The sequence below is a fragment of the Tigriopus californicus genome, chromosome 8 (genome assembly GCF_007210705.1).
Source record: "Tigriopus californicus strain San Diego chromosome 8, Tcal_SD_v2.1, whole genome shotgun sequence".
Lineage (NCBI taxonomy): Eukaryota > Metazoa > Arthropoda > Copepoda > Harpacticoida > Harpacticidae > Tigriopus > Tigriopus californicus.
This window is the reverse complement of record NC_081447.1, coordinates 4,324,914-4,352,252: the sequence shown is the minus strand read 5'-3', so window position 1 is coordinate 4,352,252 and position 27,339 is coordinate 4,324,914. Positions and strand designations below refer to the sequence as shown.

The window sequence follows — 27,339 nt, the reverse complement described above, 5'->3', positions numbered from 1 at the left end:
GGGCTGAACAAATGAGATCCAAAGGGTGGAAAGAAAATCATGACAGAATCAACTCCTCGAGCTCCCGCCAAACCTAACGTACGTATACATACACACATACAGTTCAGACGCACACACACCAACGTGGTACGTACATTTGCTCGCAGAGTTCATGGTAGAACACTCACTACACAGTAATGTTCCTCTTGGCCCAAATTCTGGGAGCAAACGAGAGGAAACGCCCTATAACCAGGTCATGAAAGGATCTCATCAACTGGGAGCTCCTTCAACGTAAGAGGAGCCGCCAAAAAGACGAATAGAACCGGGTTTAGGTTGGATGAGCAAGAGTTTCCAGTGCGTTTCAGCATTTTCAACACTCACTCGGTTGAAATCCCCTTTTGGTAAATATTATTTCAGTCTCATTCAGTCTTGCATGACTTCTCCGCTTAGCGCTTAGAGTTATTGGACTTGAACTGGGAACGTTGAGAAAAACGTCTAGGGGAAGCCATTCCAACACGGCTCACTTGCTAAGAGGCAATTATCCAAGGGAAAGCCTCCCCGAACGTAACGACCTCTAATCACCGAGACATCTAAGATTTTCAACCTGCACACCAATTCGGTGCTAATCATTTTGGCCTCAGACCAACAACTGGTAACACGTTCTCTTCCATTCCCCTTTTGGGAACTTAGAAAGGGATATGCCATTTCTTTTGCCACGACCACCAGTTCTAGGACCGCGTTTAAAAGAGCAGTTCCAGCAATATTTCGATATTTTTGAAATTGTAAACTGCCTTTTCTTTCAGTGGCATGCCCTTCAGGAAAAGTGGCACATTGCACAAGCAAATTTGTGCCCACCGTTCCAACGAGCTTGGTGCATCCACGTTGAGCACTTATAAACTCTTGACGTGCGCTGAAACAGTTGATGGCCCTTCAACATTTAGCCTTTCCAGGGAAGAGAGAGAGAGAGAGAGTGTGTGTGTGTATAAAAGAACAAATCCTAATTTGTCCAAATGTTCCGTCAGTCATGCTATGAGAAAGCTCGGTTTCTTTCCACAAGACGCAAGACGGACTGGAGACACTTCCATAAAGCAGGGAGCTAATCCGATCTGAGCAAGGCTCAAGACGAAGAGCGAAGAAGAACACCCGAAAGGCCATCATCCAACTATGAAGCTCTGCACTCACGAACGAGTCCGCCGATGTGGAGAGAAACTCTGAAGAGAAGGGAAACCAATGACTCTCAAAGATCCAATAAATATTTACCCCAAAATATGATTATTGTTTCCCTCAAGAGGCCATTGGTTTACTTGGTTGTTTATCAAGGGCTTCATGAAAAGTATGAGGCAAAAATGAACAAAAGAAAAGAGTCAATACTTCTTACTGTATTTGAGGATGAGGTCATGGTTTTTCTTTACATCGAATAATGATTAGCTTTTTTCCAGTAACGTGTATAAAAACGTGGTTAAATAAAGAATGTAGTAATGAAAGAAGTTAGACCAAAAAAATCAAGTGCTTCAAATTATTGTACATATATATATCAAATGAAATCACGCTAATCTAACTTCATTAAGGCGGCCAATCCAGCGAAATCCTATTGGATAAGGTTCATTGTCAAAGTTCTGCAGTCAAATATACTTCGTGTGTTTCCACGGAAAAGCCGAGGGATGAAAGGCAAATGAGGATAATATGGCTTTACAAATCATTCACAATACATCTTCAGGGACCATTACGAACAGAAAACTGCTCTTCTACATATACCCTCCCCTTTCTCCCCTCTTCACTTCGCTGGCTTTATACTTTTTCCTCGAGCATATTCTAGTACACAGAATTGCCTCAGATTATCACTTGGCCTGGACTCTAGTCATAGACAGCTCACACTTTTGTAAGGCTATGCATACACGAACCGAGTGGATCGTGAATATCGTTTCATTTGACATCAATAAATTAGTTTTCCATCTTGGATCAATTCGAGGACGAGCTTGCAAGGCCTTTAAAAAGCACCACAGTCAAAACCTTTTAATGCATTTCGCGCAATAACCTGATAAAAAAGACTTCCTTACTGAGATATCATGATCATGGATTTGCTTCATATTTTGTAAGAAATGCATTCAAAACGGTTTTAAATTAAAGGTTTGTGTTCTGATAGGTTATACTTGAAACAAAGTAAAAGAGGCAATTTTTTTGAACGATAAACCTTGGAAAAATAGTTATTCAGTTTATCATTTTTTTCTATCAATCTCGTTTTAATAAAAGATATCAGGTCGAGCCAAGCTTTGCTTTTAGTGTTATAAACGAGCCATAAGATTGACACCAGTTCACGAGCCTTTGGCCACTGAAACTAAGAATTGGAGTTGAGACATGCTATGTCTTTTTCTCTAAATATGATAAAAAAGGCTATGGCATCACTTTTGAGTCTATTATGAAAATGAAATTAGTTTATACTACGCTCCTTTTTATGTAGAAGAGAGATTGTCTCAAATACAACGAGAAAAGCCAAATATTGAAATAATTTACTAACAATTTTATCTTCCATCAAGACTAAAAATTCCAAAGGCCTTTGAAATAATTCAAGACTCGGGTCACGTAATGACTCGTCCCTCAGAATCTCATAAATATCTTGAGTCCTGCGAGTCGACTTAATAACTTCTTACCAACCTATTTGACCCCTGTAAAAACTCTCAAAGGAATAAAAATGTAAGTATGTCAAAAAAAAACCTGAATGTTTCTCACTACCAATTTGACAATCTTGGAAAAATCAACAAAGAAATATTCTACTTCGGGGAGGATAATTCTTGCACGAATATGCAAACGATACGCACGATCAATACAGTGCTATGGGACTGCATGCACTCTGGTTCAGTAGTTCGCCGCTTGGTCGACTGCCTTTGACTTTGTCAGATCTCTTGGAACAGCAAGAAACGAAAAGATGTGCCTTCTTGAGTTGGATGGACACCAATGGAAGTAGGCTTGCAAGCGTCCACCCAGCCGAGTAGGCTTCACGTAGAAATAGGAAAAAGCCTTGAGCCAAAAGGCCATCCAGCTCCAATAGTAGTACTGAACAACTGGCTCGAGCCTCTCTTTGAGGCACCCACCCACCCATCCACCCTTTTCCATGCAGCAAAGATGCAAGATCAGCATTATAGTCTCCTTAAAGGAACTTCTGTACTACATCCAGTTGGCTGGTAGTCAGTGAGTGGTGTTGTATCGCTCACTCTCTTACTTCTCAAACTACAATGGCAGGCTATTGGGGGCTTTTCAGAACTCATCGTCTCCTCTCTCTTTCTCTCTTTCTCTTCCATGTCGCTCATCGTTGGAATTTCTACCCAAAATTGTACTTGCTCAACAAAAATGGACAGCTGGAGCTCAAGCTAAAGAATATGGCTCACTGAGTCGGTCGGCCCTTCTTTTCATTTGCTTGGAACTTTGGTATTGAGAACAAGCGAGGCTAAAGGAGCCAAATGAAGGGATCGAAACTAGCCGAATAGCAGTGGCCTTCCTTCCTTCGCTCATGTGGCGAGCAACCAAAAAAGGGAACCGACGTCGGCCAATCCATCATTTTGGGCTCTAATGAATTTCCAGACAGCATTATTAAAAGGATATCAGATGACGAGAAGCCGGAAATGACAAATTGCTTCTTCGAGATTGAGGAACCTTCTAGTGGCAAGATGACAGGCTTTAAAGCAGGAAAATCTTTACCTTGCCCGCCCTAACCCAAATTCTTAATGTGGGTTGGTTGCTGTAGGCACAATCAAAGAGCCCAGGCCCTCTTCCTTCTGAAGCGAGGGAACGACGAGGCACGAAGGAAGGAACACAGGAAGGAACGAGTCGCCCCGATTGGAAAGGAGAGGTCGAGTTGAGTCTCATCAACATAGATTGATTGAATACCAGTCCTATTGCCCCTACTGATTGCCTTTCCCCTTGCTTGCTTTTCGGGGAGATTACATTGGAGCAACGAAGACAAGGATGAAAGAGGACGGAGACCAGATCGAGAGCTACGAGCTGAGGAGTAGGGAAAAAAGTCGCAGAAAGAAAGTGCTCCAAATGACTAAAACCATCCCTGTGTTTACTAAAACCACTGGCATGAACCTGGGCGGCAGTTCAGCGGACAAGGACAACCTAGCAACTTCTGGGCTGTCACTTCCAGATTAACGCCGAGTCAGGGACGGAAGGCAATTTACTTTTTTTCCTCTTTGGGTCTTTTCTCTGCCTCTTGTTCTGTCTGGTTCCCACATGTGCAAGCGCTTTCGACTTCTTGATATCTTGGCCTTCCATCCGCTAACCTCGATTCCTTCGAGGATCTTTTTCGGAAGTGGTCCAATACAAAAGAACCCAATGCCATTTCAAGCCAAGGTACTTGGACAGTTCATTTCCATTTACTTCGATTGCCTTCGGCTACTTTTAGGTGACATATTTAAGGGACCATAATAAAGTACGAGGGCGCATTGATCGTCTCAAGTGCTTCTGTCCATAGAAGATCAGTGGCAGGGTTCATGCTTCCTCAGTATTTTCGTATGATTTGGCCGTTTTTATACAGCCACTAAAACTGGGTCGACTCTTGGAGACAAGTTGATTTCCATCGAAAGGCAACTCCTAACAAAGCAAGGATTTTTCTTGGGTGATAAACTGCCTTCGGCACGTTCCTCCTTAAATTGAGTTCCAGTTCCATTTTTTTTCTTTTCGAGAGTATCCAACGTAATTGGGGATCAATTCGGACAGGAAGGCCAATTCCAGCTTTTGAGAAGCAGATGCTCATAAAAACGACGAAAACATTACATTTGATTCGAGGTCTGGTCTTTCGGGCCGGCGAGTCCACTTCCGAGCCTCAAACGTACAAATCCAAAACACATAACTCATAAAGTGAGAAAAGCCAATGAAGGTCTTTCCATTAATACGAGGAAGGCAATGGCCCCCGGGAAAACATCAGTGAGTCTAAAGAAAAATTATTGCAGCGGTCCAAAATTGATTTATCTGACCTCAAAGACCTGTGGAACAACCCATTTTCAGGACCTCATTTTCCATTCATTTTCGAAGTTTCATACATAAGATGAGGCCCAATGCCATCTTGGTGAAGACGAATAATTTTCGGAGAGAACTCACAATCCATCCACATTGTAGAATTAGAGGGCAGTTGAGAGAAAAGAGAGCCCGAGGGAGCCTCCTCGCCCTATGCTGAGAAGCATCACAATCAATTCCCTTCGGAAAAACCAATAGGGGGCGATGGAACATCGTGTAATTGGAAGCACCAACCTACTTTTCCAGAGCAGGGTCGCCTGCTCGTTTCTCTCCCCCTCGTCAAGTCCACAAAAACTTGAACTTAGGGCAGCACAATACATATTATACTCCAATAGTCACTATGACATTTGGAAGTGTTTGGATCTATCCGAGGTCAGTAGGTACGTAGGTAGGCCAAGTGAGAAGGAACGCTTTTCTGAAGGGAATCAAGGCGGGGCGAGAGTTTGAAAGGTTGAAACTTCGGCCATCATTCATCTGAAGAAACCTCAATGCATCCTAGCATCAGCTTTCAGTAATTGGACGACATCCCGGTTCAAGCCTCGTTGTCAATGAGGATTTATTGATTTGGTCTTGAAACAGCTTTAGAATTGATTGTGAAGGCGGTCTCGAACTCGAGCCCGTCTAATGAACCGATTCCTATTCGAATGATTCTAAAAAGTGTGCTGAGGACATGAAGTTGGTCAATAGGATCCTAAATGGATGTGAGCGAACGGAGTAAGCCTCAAGCGCCAAGTGAAACTTTTTCATCGCTTCCTCGTATTTACGTGAGGGGAATAAATGGCATTGATAAAACCTGGTAGCCACACGGTCACTTTCCAAAACGCTTGTTCCAATTCGATTCTGCAAGGAGTGGAACCAACGAAGGAAATCACTCCATTCTGGCCCCACAATGGGACGGATAGAATACGAAGCATTTGATCTTATTTTCTTGGCTCAGGCATTCAAGATCAAGATCTAGGACGAGAAGGAGGAGGACAAAAAGCATCCCAAATGGTTTTCTCGTCACTTTGAGCTTGATTACACCTAGGGTCGTCAAAGACACGAGATGTGTAAGCAACATGTATTTGATGTCTTCCAATGTTTGTCTACGGGTTCGATATTTGCACACGCTCCTTCTGTCATACTATTTGTCAAGACCAGTGAAGAAAAAGAAGAAAGAGGGAACAGTCTTCATTCGTGATAGCATAGTTTCACTCCAGTCGAGGGAAGCTCTCTCCTCTCGACCCTCTACCCAAATCCTTGCTCGGTTCCAGACCAATCAGAAAAAAGCCACGATCCGGGTGTGAAATTACCATTGCTCCAATGGGATAAGTCAAGAATAGGATACCAAGGAGAGGAAGTTTTGGAACCACGTCAAACAACGCCAGCCAGGACCGTCTCCTTTATCCTACTTGTCCTTGTTCCTTCTTGTTTGGATAGCTGAGAGTTACAACAGCCGACACGGTTAGGTCTTTCCAAGTCAAAAAGGGGGTGTGGGATAAAGTTGATAAAACAGCCAAATTGTTCCCATAAGGCTCGCTCTGCCAAAGGTCGGGTTGAGAAAATTTCAAATCGAACTCCTCTTCCCTGTTTATCTTGGCAGTCAAAATAATGTTCAACGTGCAGTTTACTAGCATGGTACGCACAATGGGACCATCTTTTCTTTTCCGTTTTCTGAAGTGTTTTACTGCTTTTCCGAAGGATGCCATCATGATTTATGTGAAGTTCCAAGAGCTGAAAAAAGACCGGCAGTTCTTCCATTAGACTAGAGTCATTGGAAAGAAATTCAAATTTCCTGTTGATCGAAATTGAAATAAATTTGGCCAGATGGAGATGAGAAAACACAACACGAAATAGAACGAACATGAACGCAAAAGGCTCAGAAACCCTTCCGTTCGGAAAAAGGAGCAACAAAGGCATCAGAATTAATTTTGACCCAAAAACTGACTTTGAGGCTTCTTTTTTAACTCACATTTTTAAAAAAATAAAGCAAATAACTTGATGAGGCAACGTCAAGAAATTCACTGATTTCGATCATTTTACTAATTCGTTTTATAGATAAATCAAAAGAAACATCACCACCTCATAACAGTTTCTAGTGAAGTCCACTTGAGTGAGAGTAATGATAGCTTAGTTTCTCAATAAATGAAAGCTTTATCAGAAGTTCCAATGGAATAAGCGGACGAGGAGTTTTCGAACTTTTCCGCTCTTTTCCCTCGTCAACAAGAACCAAAGCGGTTCTCGCCCACATGGCTCGGGTTTCCACTATCTTACTCATGACAAACTGCCCCAAATTCATGTAATTTACTCTATCAAGCCACTTTACAATGCCAAGCCTGTATTTCCAGCTTATTCGTTGCCCCTTTGGCTTTCCTTCCGCCCCAAAGAGCCAGATGAAAGTTGAGAGGAACTTTTTCCTTCTGTGGAACACACCAAAACTTGTTCATGGCACGTTGAGGACTCGGGGACTTGAGTCAGGATGAATCAGCTATAGTGGTGGCGCTTTTGAGCTCTATCCTATGCAATAAGTCACCACAAGCTCAATATATAACCCAGTCGTATTTTTTCTCGTTATTGCCAAGATCCAAACTTCCGCACTAAATCTGGTCGTTGCTGCATGAAAGAGGGAACGAGAGGTGGGTTCCTAACAGATATAATTGAAAGGGTTAGTTCTGGATTTACGGATTAGATTATGTATCAAAGCCGCCGTAACCTTCAAAAGGGACAGTTGACAAATTGGATTAGGACTAATAATGTATTAAGCCTAACTTGACAAGAGCCATAATCCATGTGGGAACTCGCTAGGGAAAAGGAACAATTGGGGTGAACAATTCAAATGCACTTTCCTGTCATTCAAACAGTTTTCAACTCAGAAGTGAACTCACTTCAACAACAAAAGAACTGATTCTGTCAAAAAGCGTTTCAGGCCATCACAACCCAACTTACAACAAGCTGCATCCATGAGGTCCTCAATCGACTCATTTAATCCTTCTAAGTAAACACGACGAACACATAATGATGATTGCTCAAACTGTTGATTGGCCTTTAATCTGCAGGAAAAGTCTTCAGAGCGTTTTTTTTTTCTTTTCAAAATTTGTGAGAGCTTCGTTCTCAAGTCAAATCAATAACAAACCGCGAATGGTCCCGAGTCAATAGAACTTGGACTTTAGATGGAAGGTCGCTCGTAAAACCTGGTCAAGAACTTTTTTCCTCTATGTTCGTTTGCAGTAAGTTTCCTCTGAGTTGCATGAATTGTCATTGAAGTGGAATGAAAAGGCTGAGAGGGAAAAGGAGAACGAGGCAAGCACGAAAAGGAGGGGACCGATTTCGCCAGACCTGGCGGCCTCATCGGAGGACAGGAAAAGAACCACCGAGAGAGTGGTCCAACCACATGATTTGAGTGCATTTGGCAGCTTGGAGAATGAAGAAGAAGAAGCTAGTAACAACCAGGGGAAAAAAGTAGTCGGTGAAGAGGAAATAGGAAATAGGAGGCAAGCAGATAAAAAGTTCAAGATTCTGGGGATGGAAGTTAAGTATTTGAACGAGCAAGCGGTTCCGTGGCCTTGGTTCCAATGACCAATTGGAACGCATGTCTTGACCAGACAATTGAACGATTTTCCACGAGGCAAGGCAATTACGCCCGAGGTTACGAAAATGGTTTTCAAAGCAAATTGATCATCAATCGGAAAGGCCATTGACCAAGGATTGGAAAGCTCAGACATTTGGGGTGTGGAAATGGAGGCAGAAACTTTAGACAAGTCCGGTGAAACAGGTCGAAGAACCCATCGGCCTTCTTTGAGCCTAACTCATTATTGTTTTATCTTTGGAACAAAGTTCCCTTCGACTAGCTTTTGTGGGAGTTTTCGTAAGTTCTCAGGAGTGGAGTTGTCATTTCTTTTCTTTCGCCTCTCTAACTACATTTCAATTCAGCCAGAAGTTGAAAGAAAGTTTTTCCCTTTCTTCTTTTTCTCCATCCTTTTGAAGTGTTAAATATGTCAAGGGAATTATCATTTCTCGTATAATACTTGAACTTCCTCAGCCCACTGAGCCCAGAACGGAATTGTTCACGTCTGACGTTTGGGTAAAGTAGCACCCGCCACACAAACAAACTCTCACACTCATTTGACTTAATACAAGACTCGTTTTTTCCCTTAGTCTCTTCTCTCTCATTATCATCTCCTTTTCGTTGGTTTAGCAAGAAATGATGAATTCAAGCTTGGGAGCACACCGTCCTAATCCCCATTAAAGCAGCATCTTCCACCAACGAGGACCTCATTTTCAACCGGTGGAATATGATCGTAACGAGAACGCAGAAGTACGAGTAAAGAAAGATAAAACCTGGAGAGAAGAAAACTTTAGCTTGGCATATATCCTCCAGTTTCAGCTTCGTTTCTCTGGTTCTAGCTTGAATTAGAATCTGCTCAAGATCGTTCGCTCTATGCATGCCTTCATACTCTCATACATACACAAACCCATATCCGTACAAACCACATCATTGGTACGAGTGTAGGTTTGGTCTTTGTCTCAGGCTGTGAAAAGACAGACATGGATGTGTTGTCAGTGGCCAGAAACCATCATATCAACCAGTGCCATGCCCAATCTCGTGTGTTCCATCATAAACTGGTTACATGCCACACTCCAACATGAACACGATTATGGATGACTGTGTTGTTGTTGCCTTACTTTACTACTACTACTCCAACGTTGAGCGAGTGTCCTGTGTGTGGATGAGGCACATTCGGATGGTCTGGCCAGAATAACAGTGTATAACAAATGCATCCAGCCGTATACGAAGTAGGTCGTTGAAAAGCCAATTCTATGTGCTTCTTTGGGCTCCAAAACGGAACATCCTTGGCTTGAGCTACTAGCCAAGGTTCGTTCCAGGCAAGACGACAACCATTGGCCAAGCTAGTTTTACACTACAAAGACGGGACTGAAGGGGCCCAGAAGAGTTACTCTGTAGTACATGGACATGCAGCAAATATGACAAATTGGCCTTCATTGTCCCGGGATAATGGTTGCCCGTCAAGTCCATGTTTGCACCGACTACGGCTGGCAGGACAGCTGCGACTATTCTGCGTTGTGACGACTCAGTCCGTCCCTAGATAAAACAAAGGATTGCTGCAGTCCAAGTCCAAATCCATAGATCCTTCATGATAAGAACATTGTCCACGATGGATCCACGTTTTCTTAACGGAAGGCCAAAGCCCGACTGACTCCATGAGAATGACCTAACAACTTCTAAAACAGCCCACGTTTACGTCTATTTTCTCAACTTTGAACACTGTTGACGACCCGGGCAGCCTCATTTTATGGTGACTTGGGTGTCAAGAGGAAAAAAATAAATGCAAAAGAGCCGACGGAAAATGTGTGCTTCTTCTCTTTCATGTTAATATGCAGGAATGTGGAGGAAGTCAGCCCCCCCTCTCTCTTTCTTTTCTAGTTCCCCAAGTCTTCCATTCCACTACTGTATTAGTCACCCTGCTATCATGGTAGAGATCCTATCCAGCAATCCCATGTTGTGTACTAGTTGTTCCCTTTGCATTCTTGTCCCAGAGGAAGCATGGCGAAATCTAGGTCAAGAGATCGCGTCGTTCTGCGCTCATTAATAGACGAGCAAAATGGTTTGCCAAACTCATAATAGAGTTTTGTAATGTCCTGGCAAGGGACCGGCGATTACTGAAACTCACAACATTCTTCGTTGACCTAACTTCAGTTTGACAAGTTGTACCAGGTAGCACGAAAATATGTTGGAGAGAACGAAAAAAATCAATCGATTCGACTGAAGGTAATTGCAAAGGATATTATGACCTCTAGATACATCTATGGCAACACTTACCTTGGGTTTCCTCGCAGGGCTGCGTGATGAAGTGTATTGAAGCCATTGTTATTAGTGACCAAGATATCGGCATTCTTTTCCAAAAGAAGAGCCAACATATCATCTCTCTTCTTAGAAATGGCATCATGCAGCGGTGTATCTCCCTCGGAGTCCTGCGATCAAAAAAATGATTTAAGATCAATTCCAAATCCCGAAGAGAGGAATTTCTAACAAAATTGGATTCCATGGAAAATTTATGGAACACACGAGGTAACCTGAATTTGGAGTGTAGTTGGGAGGTCCCTAGTTCTTTTCGATGTCTTCTTTGATCGTACTGAACTACCCATTTAAACGATAGCAACACCTTTCAACAAGCGGTGTGCTCGATAAAGATACGTACTAACGCCAAATGCCGTTATTTTGGACCGCTAACTACACCATATCACCTAGCTACCATGCCCGCCAGAATGTATGCCGCCAAAAACATTAGGATTTATCAACACGAATCCTAGTTTAGACCGAAAGAGGGACAGAGAAGAGTGGAACGAATGTCGTCAACTCGCCCCCACCTTTCTTCGCCATGGCCAACTAAATAAAAGTTAGGGATGGAGGGGAAAGAAGTCTAGCACTTGATGCATAGCATAGTCAACGAACCTTCTCTTTCTTGGGAGGTCCAAAGTGCCATGTAGAGCATATCGTAGGTATCCTTGAGCCTGGAAAAGCTGGCCAGCGAGCAGCCACCGAGTCATAGCAAGGCCTTGTCAAAGTAAAAGAGTCGAGGAGTTGCTACAAGTTGAAATCAAAATCTCCCTTGAGACCGTCCCCAAGCTAAATTCGAGACGACCAGAGAGCAGCTCTAAAACGAACCTGGCTAAAAGGAAGAGAAGTGGAACATGGTCGGTGTCTACGTTCTTTGTAGGCCATAGATGACTGGAACGGAGTGGGTATTCCAATGTCTCTTAAAGGGGGAAATGTGAGCTTCAGAGGGAGAGGGTTTTTTTTTTCCTCCGACGAACTTGAAAAAGTGATCCGTTTGATCATTTCTTCAATGTTGCCTCCTGAAGATGCGAGTCCCTTTAGCCTTTGTATTGACATTCTGGGAGTGTGAGAATTTTCAGAAAAAGAAGCATATTAAAAACTTAGAAGGGGAGTGATACGGCTCTACGAGGCCTGCATTTGAGGAAATGTGACATTTTCAGGCTTCTTGTTCCGAAGAAACCAGAACCTTTCTCCCTCTTCCTTCCTTCGTTCCAACCAAGCAACCAACCACAACAAACTGACTCGCTTCCTTCTCCGCCTGTTGTAAAAGCGAACGTGATATGAGCATGGTGGTAAGTGCGATCGTGTGTGCGTTTTGAGCATACCTTACTCAACAGCCTCCTCCCAAAAAGGACTTTGAGAGTCTTGGAGTCTTGGTCGTGTTCGTTCCGTACCCTAACTGCTTGCTCTTTTTCCCTCCATCTGTGCACGTAGGTTGAGTTGCCATTGGGTCGGAAATGTGAAATTGCTTCCTTGGGAATTCATCCAGGGGGTTCGCGGCTTCAGCCCGCCATACTGTGATGAAACTGTGTTAGGTAGCTACCTGACACATCATGAACCCTTTCTTACTCGACCTGTTCCACAATGGCACACAATGTTCCTCGACTTATAAGCACAAGGGACCTGAGTAAATTGCGCTTGTCGAACCGCCATCGGCCCCCATAGCCAGTGCTCTCTTTAGGAGTCATTCCTTCCATTGGCAGAAAATAGTTCAGGCGACCAACCCTGGAGTGTCCCAAAAGGGCAAGACGAGTGAGCTGAATAGGACAACATTCTCGTTCCCATCATTGGCTCCAAAAGAGCAGTTTCATCTCAGGAGCGGAGAACAACAACAGCCCTTGTGCTCTCTTTCCTCACTCTTGAGTCTTCTCCACATATCCCTGATCCCTGTGGCGGCTGAGTTTCCTTTAGAGATGATGTTGATAGTGGCTTGAAAAGTCACCGAGGGGGCAGCTTCCCTCATTTTCCTCATCTCACAAGCGGGAACCCACCAAACAACCATCTGGCCATCCCCCCTGTGGCTAAGACGAGTGCGACTTCGCTCACTATTTGGCCTACGTTTACTAGGTGTGAAACTCTGTCGACTGCCATGACGTTCACCCTTCAGAGTTGGAAAATTAAATTTGAAATGGCCTCATCCCCGGAGAAAGGAAACAATGGCCAAGACAGACACGGGGATCAAACATCCATTGGCAGTAATGGACGAAATGTGGTCCTAACCAAATACGTAATGGCTTCAGCAGGACTCTTGCCTTTTCTCTCACTCTCAATCCCCCATGGAACATTTCCAGTCCAAAAAGACAGTTCCCAACATCATTTTGAAGTAAATAAAACGCCGCGAGGCAATTAAGAAAGGCTGTGTAAGCGACTTGGCTCAAGGACTTGCTCAAGCTTTTCTCTGGTCCTCCTCGTTCCTTCTGCACCACCACCATCACCAACCTCGACCAAAAGGCTAAGAAGCTGGTTGATAGACGAGTTGTGGTGGTATTTTCCTCTGAAGAATTGACAAACAACAACAACGACAAAACAAGTGGGAGGAAGAATTGGACTCTCTTTGAAGTGGAAAGAGGTCTACAATTAGAACAAAGGCAGCTATCCTGCGCAATGCTCAAAGCCCCGTACTTACGGAATCTAGGGACCGCCATTAGATTCAAAAGAAAATTAAGGCTATTGTGGGAGTAGCCTTTTGCAAACAAAATCGTGGCATTGGTCTCAGTTGCTTCGGTTACCATGATGTGACATTTGCCTACAATTAGATCTATTGGAAAAAGGCACCAAAGAACCAAGACCCGGATCGTCGAGGACCCACTTGGAAACTCTCGGTTCCCCTAGACCCCAGCAATAAGACCCAAAACAACAAGAACAAAAGCAAAAGAGGGTGTTTTGTCAACGGCTCATCTGTGTCCGTTGTGTTGGGACCTCTTTTTCTCTCGTCACACTCGCTCACATTGCTAGACCGACCACTGATTTTGTAGAGGACTTCTTGGAACGGCTGGAGAATTTGGTGTGGTTAGAGCTGGGATTGGGTGGACAATAATGATGGACAAAACAGTTTCCGCCCCGACAATTTCTTGTGCCTTTTAGGGGACCACATAGATTGAGCGAGAGGGAGAAACCAAATCCTAGAGACTCTTTTCCAGTCATTACCTTTGAAACGAACGAGTTCTGGAATGCAGCGGGAAGGTTTAGGACTTGGCAATAGCTTGCCTTAATATGAAAGGTCTCCAATAGGACTCGCATAAATCACGTTTGCAACCAAAGCCTACCCCTCACAGGTCAGTGGGTCTGCGGAAAGACCGAGTCATGCAACATCTATCAAGCACCCCTCCATGCAAATCGAGCACAAAAAATATTGAACCTTTTTCTCAAAGAGTGCCAAGTTGGAACTCACTGATTTTAGGTCACGGGATACAGAGTCGCCAGAGCTGATTTGACACGTGGGAGTAGTTGTATAACAAGGTGCTTGGCTAAGGCTGCCAGACGGATTTGCTCTTTGTGCGCGCGAGAGAGGTGGAAACTGAGAGTGAGCTTTGTCAAATGCTGGCTGATTGGAACTTCTGAGAAGTTGAAGAAAAAAAATCTGAAAATTGGATTTGCTCAGCTCTGCGCTCACTCGATCTCACCATAGAACGAGCGAACAAACGAAAAGGACGTCTGTCACTAAGACTACTTGGAAGCTCAACTCCGGCTCAAATTTATTTTTCCTTTTCTCACTTTCCATCGACCCATAGGTGCGCACAGCTTTGAGCAAGCAAATTTGCATGCCTCTTCACTGTGTCTTTTTTTGGTACTAGGCCTGGATTCAAAGCCCTTTCCCTCCATTCGTAGGTCTCAGCTTTGAGTGTGGCTCATGTTTCAGGATCTGTAAATGCCCAGGGATGTTGGGTAACCTCGAGGGGTTTGATATTTCGAGACCGCGAACCAAACCAAGGTAATCCGCAAAAGGCGCGAGCATGTATGAACCAGCAATTCAAACGAAACGAACCCCATCGAACTCAAGTGGAAGAAAATCCGTTCGTTTTAAGCATTATGCTGGTGCTTATTTCCGTTGAAGCCTGTCCTCTCCTACTATTCATTCAACTAACCAACCAACTAACCAACCAACCAACCTTTCGTGCCGAGTATGCAACTCTGGAGCTGAAGGCTTACCATATACAATCTAGCTAGAAAATGTAGGAACCCAAGGGAGGATATCCCATTCAGTCTTTGCTAGAATCCTCCTCACTCAGCAATCCGAGAAGGTGTCGTCTTCCTAAATACAACCTTTCTCCCCATTCACCTCCTACAACATCTGGTACAACCAATCCCAAAAGTTTTAGCCTTAGCACGTTCAGATTCATACGTGTGTCTTGTTCTGAGTTTCCTCTTTTTCTCTTGGATCAAGACACTCAGCAAAGCTATTGAAAGTTATCATTTTTGTTGCATATTCCTTAAGACACGTCATTTGCCAAGGAAACTCCGCTCAAACTCGGCAACAAATGTACAAAATATACAAAATATACAACATCACACACAATTCACAAGCAATACTCATGAAATAGACAATATTTTGATGGAGACCAAAATCTCCGACACGGACTACATGACGCATTAAGTAGAACTTGAACCCTTCCAAATGATCTTTGCCGGGGCGTGGAACATGAAAACCACAACCACTCTCCCTCTATTTCGTAGCCGCACTGCATAAAACAAAAGTTGTCCTCCTCAGAGCCTATGATGACACCCATGCTGGTGTGTTTTCGTGGGGATGTTCCGTGTTCTTCCAACCTCGAGGAGGAGTGCTCAGCTACCAATTCCAACACACAATCAAGGCCTTAAGGGGACAAATTTGGTCCCACCACAAGACCTACTTATAAAGGAGGAGGAAGAAGAAAAAGAAGAAGTTGGGTGATGTGAGTGTGCGGAGAATTCGGTAATAGCCTAGAAAAGATCCTCTGCTGATCATTGATGTTAGAGCATTCCCAGAAACAAACACTACCATGGAATTGTTCTGTCGGCCTTGTTTTGGAAGAGGCAAGGATAATGCCGTATTGCAGTTGCCCTTGTTACCAATCCAAATCCACTTTGGAGGGGCCTTCAAAGCAATCGAGGCCGTAACGAGAATAAGGCCATTTCCCTTAACGGCAAGGAACCAAAGAGGAGAAGAAAACCAGATGATTGAAAGCCAGTCAAGCGATTAGGCCTCTTTTGAATATGTACTAAGCATTGCTTATGTAGGTTCAATCCAATTTGATTCATCGAAATACTGTGAAGTAAGCACCTCAAAAAGACAAGCGCTCGAGTTTGCCTTTGGTGGGCTCATTTGTCAAGACATGCCTCATACGGTGACAGGGTCAGAAAAATTGCTTCCTTTTCTCTCGTGCTGTGTAGTATGATGGCCGCAGCACAAAAAGGGACATTGGGGAGATCCCGATCGTGGACTACTCAAACTCTGGACGTGCTAACAAAAAAGATATTGCCACGATGATCAACTCCCAATTCTATGTGCTTTATGCGGAGAATTATTTGATATGCCGTCAGTGTAAGAAATATGGTTTCCTCACTACTCAGAAGACCAAAATGCTGTTCCTAGTCCACGACTACATAAGTCCCTCAGTTTCTAGTCCAAAAAGAGGAATGAAGAGTGTCGTGGGTTGCATTCTTGACTTATCCCGGGTTTCGCTCCATCCACCGAAACCAAAATTATATGAAGAGGGCGAGGCTAAAAGGAAAGGAATACTGAAGCAATGACTACAGTAGTGTTAGAGCATTAGAATGTAGATCGAATGGTGGTAGCAGTTAGTGGTGATGATAATGGTGGAAAAGGCCAGTAAACACCCGAACGAAGCGATAATCCCTCTTGTATAGCCTTTGTCATGCTGATGATGATGCATTCAAAACTGTCACTGAACCACGAGAGAAGATCGAGGAACAAGTCTCCCACATTTTTTTCTGAAGACGGCGAAGGCGAGCAACCGAGCATGTACAGTCATTCAACAAAATTGCTGTATGTAGTTCCACAATAGTGGCCTGCATGAGTCAAGCAGTTCCATCTCATCTTGAGCCCTCGAGTCAAGTGGAGTGGCTCAATTTATTTCAAACTCTTGTTCATGTTCCAGTTGATGGAGGCCGTAAGGAACTCTAGCAAAGCGGAAAATCCACACTCAATTGCAACCCAAGGGCAAAAACTACACTCATTCACTCTACCACACTACTTGCATATTCTCGTACGTGGTGTATGGAATGTGTTTACATTGCATACTCCTCCTTTCTTCTTATTATGAACGCTAAGGAAGATAGTAAACAGAATAGAGCGAAAAGGGAGGGGATCGCGAATTGGTGAATGCCAGAGAGTCCGCAGTCGGTCGCGAGTTAGCTCACAGGGCCAAAGAGGAACCAAACTCCAATTAATCACACTCTCAGCAACAATCTGAGGAGGAACTTCGAGCTGGAACAATAGTTCTTGGAAGCTGAGGAAGCACACAACAGGCTCTCAACGGATGGCCGCTAAGGAGGACGAGAAGGAGGTCTTCCTTCTCGTCCTCTGCACCTCTCTTCCTTTTGTCGAGTTTCATCCCTGGGTCTAAATGCGATTTAACAGAGCAAATAGAGGTAACATATGGATGGAAGAGGAACTAGCACGAGAGCGAAGGAAGTGGAAGTGGAAGAGGAGGAGGAGGAGAAGAAAAAGAATGGCCTACATGGACCAAGCCACAGGGGTGAAGAAGTCAACGAAAGAATCTTTCCAATACCAAAAAGTACCTAAAGGATCATCAGAAAGAGATTCTCTATTGCTTTAACTCCTTTCTGGAGGGACAGGACTAACAGTAAGGAAAAAAGATTCCTTAAAAAGAAACTTTACCTTGAGAGGACACGCACACTGCCGACACTCGTCAGGTTGGTCGGAGGTGCCCAATTCAAACGGACCAGGAACCCTGGTCCTTCTCGTATCAAAACTCTGTAACTCTGGCAGAGAATCAAGGAAGATGGATAACGGGTCACAAGAAGAAGAAGAAGAAGAAGAAGAGAGGGAAGGAGGAGAAAGAAGAAGACCCCAGATGGGAAAGTTCGCTTTGATAGAAGTAAATCTTCCTCAGAAATACCATCTTGAAGGCATAATCGAGGGCACTCAAACTTGAACTGGGGCGAATCAATTTTCCCGTTTCCCTCCCTGAACCATTCAACAAAATTGGATCATCTTTGAACGGCGATTGATTGCTGGCTCCCTTTAAGGATGCTTCTGGGAATTGCTTCCATCCTCCACTGTGAACAACGCACTGCACAAGAAGCACATGAAGACAGAAAAAAGACTAGGAATGAATAGAGAGGACAGGAACCCCATCTTGGGGAACAAGATGGAGGGGATCTAATGTGAAACCGTCCAAAGTTTCCTCTATATCAGAACAGTTTTGGGTCAAAGTACGCGTAAACATTCGGTTTAGACGAACTTGTCCGCACAAGGTATCGATATCGAAAGAGCGCTTAAGCCGAAACAATAGATGGATACGGATAAAAAAGTATGGCCCATGTTGTGAGTCCTGTGGTTCTTTGTTGAATAATATATCAGGGTAATACTTCGTGTTCCGAAAATGTGTTTCCAGCCTTTCCACTTTCATATTTGAATTTTCGAATAATGGAAGATACACCACTACTTCGTGTTTCCATTTCTCAAAAGCTGACTGCATGGAGTGAACTCAACAGAGGCTGCGAGAACGGAGATGGAACCGAGATGAAGAGAGGGAAGATAATCGCCAGAAGGAATATTGGCATCGATAACAATCTGCTCAACATGACAAGTTTCGTATCAACTAGTTGTAATACACGAGGTAGTGAACACCAACGTATGTTTGTGTCTCCTCCCCATCAAATCACTTCCGTGTAAACATACATGAACAGCCCCTACGCGTAATTATTTCTCTCTTTCTTTCTTTCTCTTCCTCCTTCCCTCCTTCCCTTGACATCGTTCCCTCCAACCCTCCCACCAAGTAAGATACCAAGTCTTAACAGGAGTGTGAGAAAGTTCACCCAATGTGAACAGCCAGGAGCTTACAAATATCTTGAGATTCATACATAGGAGCTTTCGACTACATATGTAGACCGTGATGGTAAATTAAGGCACCTAAATGACAGCAAAATATCTTCAACTATTCAAGGATGACGGAACTCAGGAGACCAACTATATCTGATTTCTAACCAACACCAAGACCTAGCCATTGAAAGAGTTATTTGGAGTATTTTATTTTCCCCTTCATGTTGCCGGGAGGACAAAGTAAGTTTAATTGTGTGACACATAAAAATGCCAAGATGTAGGTGATAAAGCTTTTAGCCAAATCGTAAACGATTCGAATCAATTTGCGTTTGTGGAATGGAATACGTGCACCTTAGCGAAAAAAAACATGTATTTTTTCCTCCTTCATTAAGTACTCGAATAGAGTCTTGAGGTCTACGATTACCCTCGAGAGGAATGACGTTATAGAGAATGCAAACAATTACGCAGAATAGCTATTACAACAAATGAAAAAGAATGGGTTCTTCATCTACCTCTTTGAAACAAATGAATGATTTGCCACATCTAAAGCAAGATAGGGTTTTCGTTCTGCGCTTTTTCCTGATCTTACATACTAATATGTACTAAAAAGGAATCCTAAATAAGTTAGCCAATCAAATGGCATCTTTTATATACGATTTTTATGCTTCACTATTCCATCTAGACATTAATAGGAATTATTTTCATTTGTTTGTTCATGTCACCCATGATGCCGTTGAGGAAAATTGGTGTGGAGACCCAAACAAAAGACCACCTCCAGTTATCTGAGTTTTCACAATAAGGTGGGTTTTTTTTAATGTGGGGAATTTGAGCTCCCACTTTCTCGTAAGAGGACTAGGAGCTGCTCCTTCCTATATAATAGTGTGATTCTAGCTGTTCGATGGACCAGATGGAATTAAATACCTTTCATATAACAACAGCCGTCAAAATGCTTCCATAAACAGGCTTCACTTGGGAAGGCAAAGATATTAAATCTTCCTTGCAGCGTTTCCTGGATAAGCTTTCAATCTGTCAGCGTGACCCTTCCATCTAATCTCACTCATACACTTCAAGTGGGTCAGCTTTAGGTTCGATGCCTAAAGGGGAAATGTCCAAATCCGTGGCAATTTTTCGTACTCTGACCATCGGCGGCTCTGGCCTCTCCATGGCATAGAGGCACTCTAACATCACTTACCTGCAGGGAAGGATGGCATTGCAAATCCAATAAGGTCTTCACCACACCCACATGTCCTTTATTCACGGCAATGTGCAAGGCCGTTTGTCGTCGCTTGTTTCGGGCGTTCAAATCCGCTCCAGCATGGGTCAATAGCTCCATAATCGTGGCCTCATCACCAAAGGCCGCATGATGAACGGCTCGGTCGCCGTCTTTGTCTTCAATCTCAAGTTCGGCTTTATGGCGGATGAGAATTCGAATCACCTAACGAAAGTACGAACAAAATGCTTCCAAATCGTCTAGTACAGCACAGTTTAAGGTGAAGAAGGTATTTGCATTTGAAAGGAAATTCCATGGTCTTGGAGCGATCAGTTGGTCAACGAGCGAAAGAACAAGGGTAAGAGGTAGAAGGAGAGAGAAGATAGAGAAGACAGGGGAATCCCTTTTAGGACTTCAGAGCACAACTAGCGTCAGCATCATTTTCTCCAAGACATCAAAGACACCTCATAAAAACCCTCCGGTCCAATTTCAAATTAGTGCCAGCGTTTTATGTTTTCCTAGTCTTCTCGGGTTAAGAACCTCTTTTCATTGATTTTGAAGCAAGCTCTAGATTGGTTTGAAGCAAAAAAGGTGGATTGATTTTACCACAACGCTTCTGACCACAAGCCAACAACATCAGTCTTAAGGCCAAGAAAGCACGCATCCTTCAAACCATAACTTGGGTCAAAATGAATCTTGGTAGAGTTGTGGGTATTTTTTGAAAGCAGCATGTTAATGGCATCAAGTAGATGTAAGCAGCGAGTTAGTTTCCTGATGAAAAAGGTACATAATTTACTTCAAAACACACTTCAATCAAATCATTAAAGCATCTTTCAAACTGGTATATTCTTTCGTGGCTTGGACATTTTGCTCAGAAAGTTTAACCCTATGGATTCATCAGTTATTACTTTACACCAATTTGAAATCGTCTTGAACCTGGTCATAGCTGTAAATCTTTAAAATGATCTGATGGAGCAAACAATCTATCACAAGTCTTCAATTTTTGGTGCCCATCCCTCCCAAAACTCTACCAGCATTAAATGGGTTGCCTTTCATGTTATTGAATTATGTGTCAAAGCATATTATGTAAATACCCTTATCATAAAGTAATGATTTGGTGGGTGGGTGCAAGTCAATGAATGCCTATTGGACAGAAATGCGCCAGACGACAAGTTTTTTTTGCCAAAGATGTATCTACCAAAGAAAAAGGAGAAAGGGCTGACCGTGAGTGTGAAAAAGGTCAGGCAGAATTACCTCAGCGTGTCCATTTTGAGAGGCTGCCTGCAAAGCAGTGTGTCCAGCAAAGACCCCATTAACATTGCATTCCTCTCTTCCAAGTAATTCCTCCATCTTTTGCGCATCCCCGTTGGCCGCAGCCTTAACCAGCTCCTCGGTCACGTCACCAGACACGTGGGTCTCAAAGAGCTTCTTCAGGAGAGCAGAGAGCCGATCTGAAATAAAAGAAGACGACCAGTCAAAAATGCCTTTGAAAATAGATGAAGGAAAGCGACCGCTGAGGCGAGATCCAACCTGCGAGATACTTGAAGCGCTTTATGCAGTATATCACAAGGCAGCCGGTTAGGAACCGATATTTTTAGGAGAGTCTGGAAATGCCCAAAAGTTTATCAAAATACATTGGCACTCAGGATCAGATCTCGCAATACCCGATAGTCAATCTCCATGGGGTAAAAAGGCCAAAAAGAATAATTGGAACACTTCTTTCAAATACACAGTGGTTTGGTGGAGACCCTCTCAAGATAGAACCCAATCAAAACGAAGTAAGAAAAACTTGGGAGAAGCTCGGCCCCTTTGTGGCTTATGGCCAGCTACTTCATCAACAAGAAGTTATTTAAGAGAAGAGGGTCTTTCAGAATCAGCTTCCAACCAATGACCTTCCTTTGAAATCAATTCTTAATGAACTGTCACATCTTGTTTCAAGCAAACTTGAGATCTCAGTAGTCAAAGAGGGACAAATCCAATGAGTGGAACTGACATGGACCAATCAGTGGGAAGCGTAGATATTTTAGATAGATTCTCGTGAGCAGTGAAGTAATTCCTTCTCCCGATATGAAATGGCAAAGATTTCGACCTTGACTCGAGTGATGGATGGATTTATTATGGATCGCCAGTTCAAAGTTGAGCCTGTTAGGTTGATGATAATGGTCATTATCATCCGTTTTTTCATCCACTCCTTTGAAGGGCACAAAGTTTCGAGATGAATAACGTCCCCCCTCTATAAAAAAAAGTTTTAAGGGAACAAACTCAAACACCATGCTCCAAGTTCAGGGCTAAATGAGCAGCTTTAGAGAAAGGAGGTTGATGCGGTGAGCTCACACTTTCCTTGCTTATTCAACCAAAACCAAACCTTGATCATCATGATCATCATAGTTGCAAATGACAAGTCCCCACATCTATTCTGACCTCCCATTTTGACTCCCCCTTTACCAACAAATTGATCCCGGTTGGCTTTGAACGGACTTTTCCCATTTCTTTCCAGTGTTCGAATAGGAGTGTAACTAATGGTGTTTCCCCCCTCTCTTTGACACTTATTTTTTTCCTCTTTTAGCGGTGCTACTTCTACATCCAGTTATTCGTTCTCCTTTGCCTCCTGTGAGCTTCATACTCACGGAAAAAGACTCTTCTCCCTCGGCAAAAAAATTGGACAGGGAAGGTGGTTGGAAATGAGTAAAATTGGCCTTTACCCAATGAACACACCCATTGCACCCTCTCCCAAACGTCCAGAGTTCTGGCTTGTGCTTCGACCTAGCTCTGGTTCAATTCTACAGAGAATCGAGTTCAATTGGCAGTTTGTAAGGATCTCGGCCATTATTCTAGCACGTTTCAGCTCGTCGTGGCCGCCCAGGAGCTCTTACCTCCACTCGAGGCTCCGGGAATGGACCCATCATTGGCCACTTTGGCCACGGCGGCTGGGTTATAAGTCCAGGAGGTGCCACACACCTCTACCTTGAGGTCATTATCGTGATAAATCTGTTGTACGCGACCAATCATGCCCAGAGTGGGAGCCATGGCCTCGGCCCATTCGCCGTGACCTCGTTGAAGAACCTTCATTCGCTCGACATCAGAGCAGATTTGGACGAGGTCGCCCACGGAGAAATGCTGCTGACCTCCCCCGCCTCCTCCCGCTCCTCGTTCGTCCACCGACCCCGAGGCTGAGAAAGGGGTTGAGAACGAGGCGGCAAGATTTGAGGCCAAAGGTGCCAATGGGGGACCAGCGACCTGCAAAGACAAAGGGAGAGATGAATGGCCAATTGAATTAAAGCGAACGCCCCCTCTGGCCTAATGAGGTGTCGAGGGGAAGAACAATGGAAGTAATGACAGTCTAGTCGAACATTGCGTTTTTTAAGGATACTTCAGATGGAACAAAGTGCTACGAAACATTCAAATTTAATGAATTGTTATGGAAAGATGTCAAAGTGGATTTGATGGAGAGTGAGTACACTTCTATTGTAGATGGGCGAGAGAGAAAAGATTAACATATTGGGAAGTGTAGCTGAGCTGAATTATGAAGGAGGAAAATAATCACTTTGCAATGATGCTTTAATCATGTTTTCGACCAAGACACCGAATTGTCGCAAAAAGTTTTGTTGTGAAAAGCTGCAAAAAAGCGATATCTGGCAGCAATATTCTCTATCAAGAATGGAGCATTTGTTCAAAATGTTTTTTTTTTTGCGGACTTTCTTACCGTCACCGGGAATGGGATCCCCAGCAATTCAAGACGGAAAAAGGTACTAATTTTACTTGATTTTATATTCATATATATTTGATCCACCAACGAATTGGAGTTGTCAGATCTGGCTAGCCCTTGAATGTAGGGTTGACCAAGTATTTTGATCAAAAATTTGTCCAAGTCTGACTTAAAGGATGCTACTGGATCAACACCTACATACTCCCTACGAATGTTTGAGGGCAGCAAATCGACCAATGAAAGAGCCCTGGATCCTCGAAGGCTTGAAAGTGCTCTCAAAACGCACGTTAAGCCTCTACGGTCACTACAATTGACCCTAAATCCTGGGTTGGGACAAAGCTCATGAATGCTTTTGAAGAAGTACAGTATCAGATACCTTTCGTGACTTCTCTGAATACTGTACAGTCCCAACCTTCCAAACCATTTCCAATATGAGAGCTCTCTCATACCTTTGATGCTCCTGATAAAACATCTTTGGACCTGCTCGACCTTTTGCACCCCAGCTGAACTAATTGGAGCCTAAATGGGTGAAGCATATTCAAGATGTGGCTGAACAATCGACTTGTACAGAGTTAGCATCGTGATACTATCTCTGGACTTAAACGTGCGATATATCCAGCCACATTTTGAAAAGCTTTGCCAATTTTCAACTGGATATGCTCTTTCCATTATTTTGGATTTCAAGGTTTACTTCCGGCACCGAGGTTTGAGCCCACAACACCTGGAAAGAGGATTCTTGTTGCCTTGTTTCAAATCATATTTGACTTCAAAAGTGATCTCATAATCAAGAACAAAAAAGGACCCCTGAGCTAAGAGTGGTATAGAGTTTAAAGTCATTTCATTTTGTAAGAATCAATATGCAGGAGTCTAAAACTCCTTCTTGATACAATCACGAAATTCAGGATTGAAAAGGTCAAGTTTAGTCTGCTCAGCAAAGATGAAAGATGGTTAGAGTAGATTTCTCGAAATTTACCGCAAAATATCTGGACAGCTTTACAGTTTCCAAAACTCCACCATTTTGTTGGCATCGTTTTTTTGCTTCATTAAGACTTTAATAGTTAAAAAGCAAGGAAGGATCTTTCATGTTCAAATGTTACTTTATACCGCTTGGTATCAACCCTAAACGATTACAAAAGTACCTTAGTAAGAACGGCGGGGTTGAAAGTCCAGCGATTTCCAGATGTATAGGATACGACGATATCATGATCCTCGTCGATTCCAGCCACGGTTCCAGTTTGTCCCAAACATTCATACATTCCGTCAGTCCACCCTCCATGTCCGTGCTGCAAGTGTTGAACGATTTCCAGCTCTAGGTCTATATTCACTTGGTCGCCGACCTGAAGTCCATGCGGACCCGATCGGCCCGGTCCGCTTTCTCCCAAAAGCGGCAAATGATCTTTGTATACAGTCCCTCCTTTGGCATCAGAAACCGCCTAAAAGAGAGGAAAGAAAGCATGCCCAGGAACTTTAATGTATATGGAGGCATTTGTCTCAAAAGTTCCAGTGTGAACATTTCAAATGCCGCATCCCATCATTTACAGGAATTTGGCTCAAATATATTCTTCAAAGTTATTACTGGTTCTTATCCAATTATACACTAGTACCAGAGGGGATTGGGGAAAGAATTTTAATACCTTCAAGTCGGCCTGACCCTCAAATCCCACGCGATATAAATTCTTGGCCCCAGTGTCCCAAATCACATAAGCCGCAGATTTGGGGCTGGAGGCCGACCAATCTTGAACCTCAGTGACCTTGCCACGGCGGCCATTTCCTCCATCTTGATCCTCCCATTGCCAATCTACGCCTCGGATCACGCGAGCTCCGGGATATATGCCTCGAATTGGGATTTTCTTCGACTTGCGTCGGGGTTCGAGTAATACCCTGGAAAGAGGGTACATTGTACATCTGATTCTAGGACTCACTCGAATGCAGCCCCCAAACCACACCTTTCAGTCCCAATGGAGGTGATGCGGAAGAACCGATGTCGAAGATGATGCTTGTCGCCGTGATAACAAGAGCTGCAGAGGTCATAGTTGGAGCATTCGGCGCACTTCCAACGAATGCCGAAGATGGGCTGTTGTCGGCAGGTGTCACACATGGAGCCGTCATGTTTGATTCCCGTGGGAGCCGAGTCCAAGATCCGTAAGTCGAAGGCACCTGAGCAACGATAGTTGGCCGCTGTCCCATTATCCCAAACCACCACCACTTCTTCGGGAGATTCAAAGTTTCGCACTGTCCCCACGTGACCTTCACCACCATCCTGGAAGAAAATCACAAAGTATTGTGTTATATCTCGAGTTAAAGATAAAATGATGAAATATTCTAATTTTTCATCAAGCACTGAGTCTGTGTATTTCTGTTTCTCGGACAGTTTTATATATTTATTTCATGGCTTTAAATGGTGTCATAGCATCATTTATAGGCAATTTAGGGTGAGGCTCGAGGCATATCTTTAAGTTTTTCTGTGATACTCCACCTCTTCCTGGGGAAAAAAAGGATCCTTTCTTACGGTATCCGGAGTTTCTTTAAAATGTAAATCTCTAGAAAACTATGTATCCCCGACAAAAAAAAATCCATACAATAATTCCGAGGCCTGCCCATTAACGTCTACAATTTTTCATTTCCTTGAAATGACGTGACGTTTCATTCCTTGGCCACGAATCCGCAACCTTGAAAGCCGGGCGAAAGGAAAGCGAGCAAAGTAACTGAATGTAATTCCAGGTTAGCGAACAACACCTCCCATCAGTCCCAAAGTCCATTATCAGAATGTCATGCACGATGTTCGAATGATGTACTTGTATCGCAAAGAAGTGTTCATTTCATCTAGTTCGAAGAAACCTTCCCTAAAAGCCAAACTTTCTCTTTTTTGGACGCCTGAAATGAACCCAAAGTTTACCTGTTTGCCCCATTTCCAGTCCACGCCCCGAATCACCCGGGCGCCCACGCCTTCCATCATGAATCGAGTGGAACGCGAAGCACTGCCGGTCCCACCCGCTCCAGCTGTTATTCCGCCGTGACCCACTGACGTCCCAGAGGCCAAGGCGCCCGTCGTCAGGGGACCCGCCAACACGGCCGAGTTTAAGACCAGGGCCGGGGTTGGCGTCGGGTTATTGGGCGCCAAAGGGGCCAATGTCGGGGTCACCCCAGCCTCCAAAGCTACAGCGGCAGCGGGTACGGGATTAAGTGGAGGTGTGCCCTCCATGACCAAACTGACAGAAGGCGCCCGCCGAGGAATCCAGGATGATTACGATGCTAGATGCTAAACACCAGACCACGATAGAGTCACTCACGGGTCATTATAGCACGAGTGAGATGGCGAAATTTAGATCGACGACCTTTCGATGGGACCCGGTGTTCCAATTTTGGCAATCGGCGGGCCCACGATGATGATGATGATGATGTTGTGTCCGGTTCGGCAGCAATAGTGTTCAACCTCAATCAATAGATAAACAGACAGACAGAGGGACGGTCGCGGACGGTCGCCCTTGGGCAGGTTAAGCCCAGCAGAAAAAAAATATGCGCAACTTCCCTCCATACAAAGATCAACCTCAATTCCTTGGACCGATCTAAAAATTCTGAAAGACCTGAAT

At 43.8% G+C, this 27,339-nt stretch overlaps 1 protein-coding gene across 1 annotated transcript in view; it reads right to left on the bottom strand.

Moving 5' to 3' along the window:
• LOC131885763 (E3 ubiquitin-protein ligase MIB1-like) overlaps positions 1 to 27,321 on the bottom strand; it is a 44,111-nt gene extending 16,790 nt beyond the window's left edge. The window contains exons 1-8 of the mRNA XM_059233913.1: positions 26,646 to 27,321; positions 25,696 to 26,009; positions 25,384 to 25,630; positions 24,889 to 25,182; positions 22,917 to 23,280; positions 21,298 to 21,494; positions 20,026 to 20,268; positions 10,808 to 10,959 (exon numbers count right to left, since the gene is read on the bottom strand). Coding sequence (XP_059089896.1) covers positions 10,808 to 10,959; positions 20,026 to 20,268; positions 21,298 to 21,494; positions 22,917 to 23,280; positions 24,889 to 25,182; positions 25,384 to 25,630; positions 25,696 to 26,009; positions 26,646 to 26,951 — 2,117 coding nt within the window. The 5' untranslated portion in view covers positions 26,952 to 27,321. The remainder of the gene's footprint in view (positions 1 to 10,807; positions 10,960 to 20,025; positions 20,269 to 21,297; positions 21,495 to 22,916; positions 23,281 to 24,888; positions 25,183 to 25,383; positions 25,631 to 25,695; positions 26,010 to 26,645) is intronic.
• Positions 27,322 to 27,339: the final 18 nt, after the last annotated feature.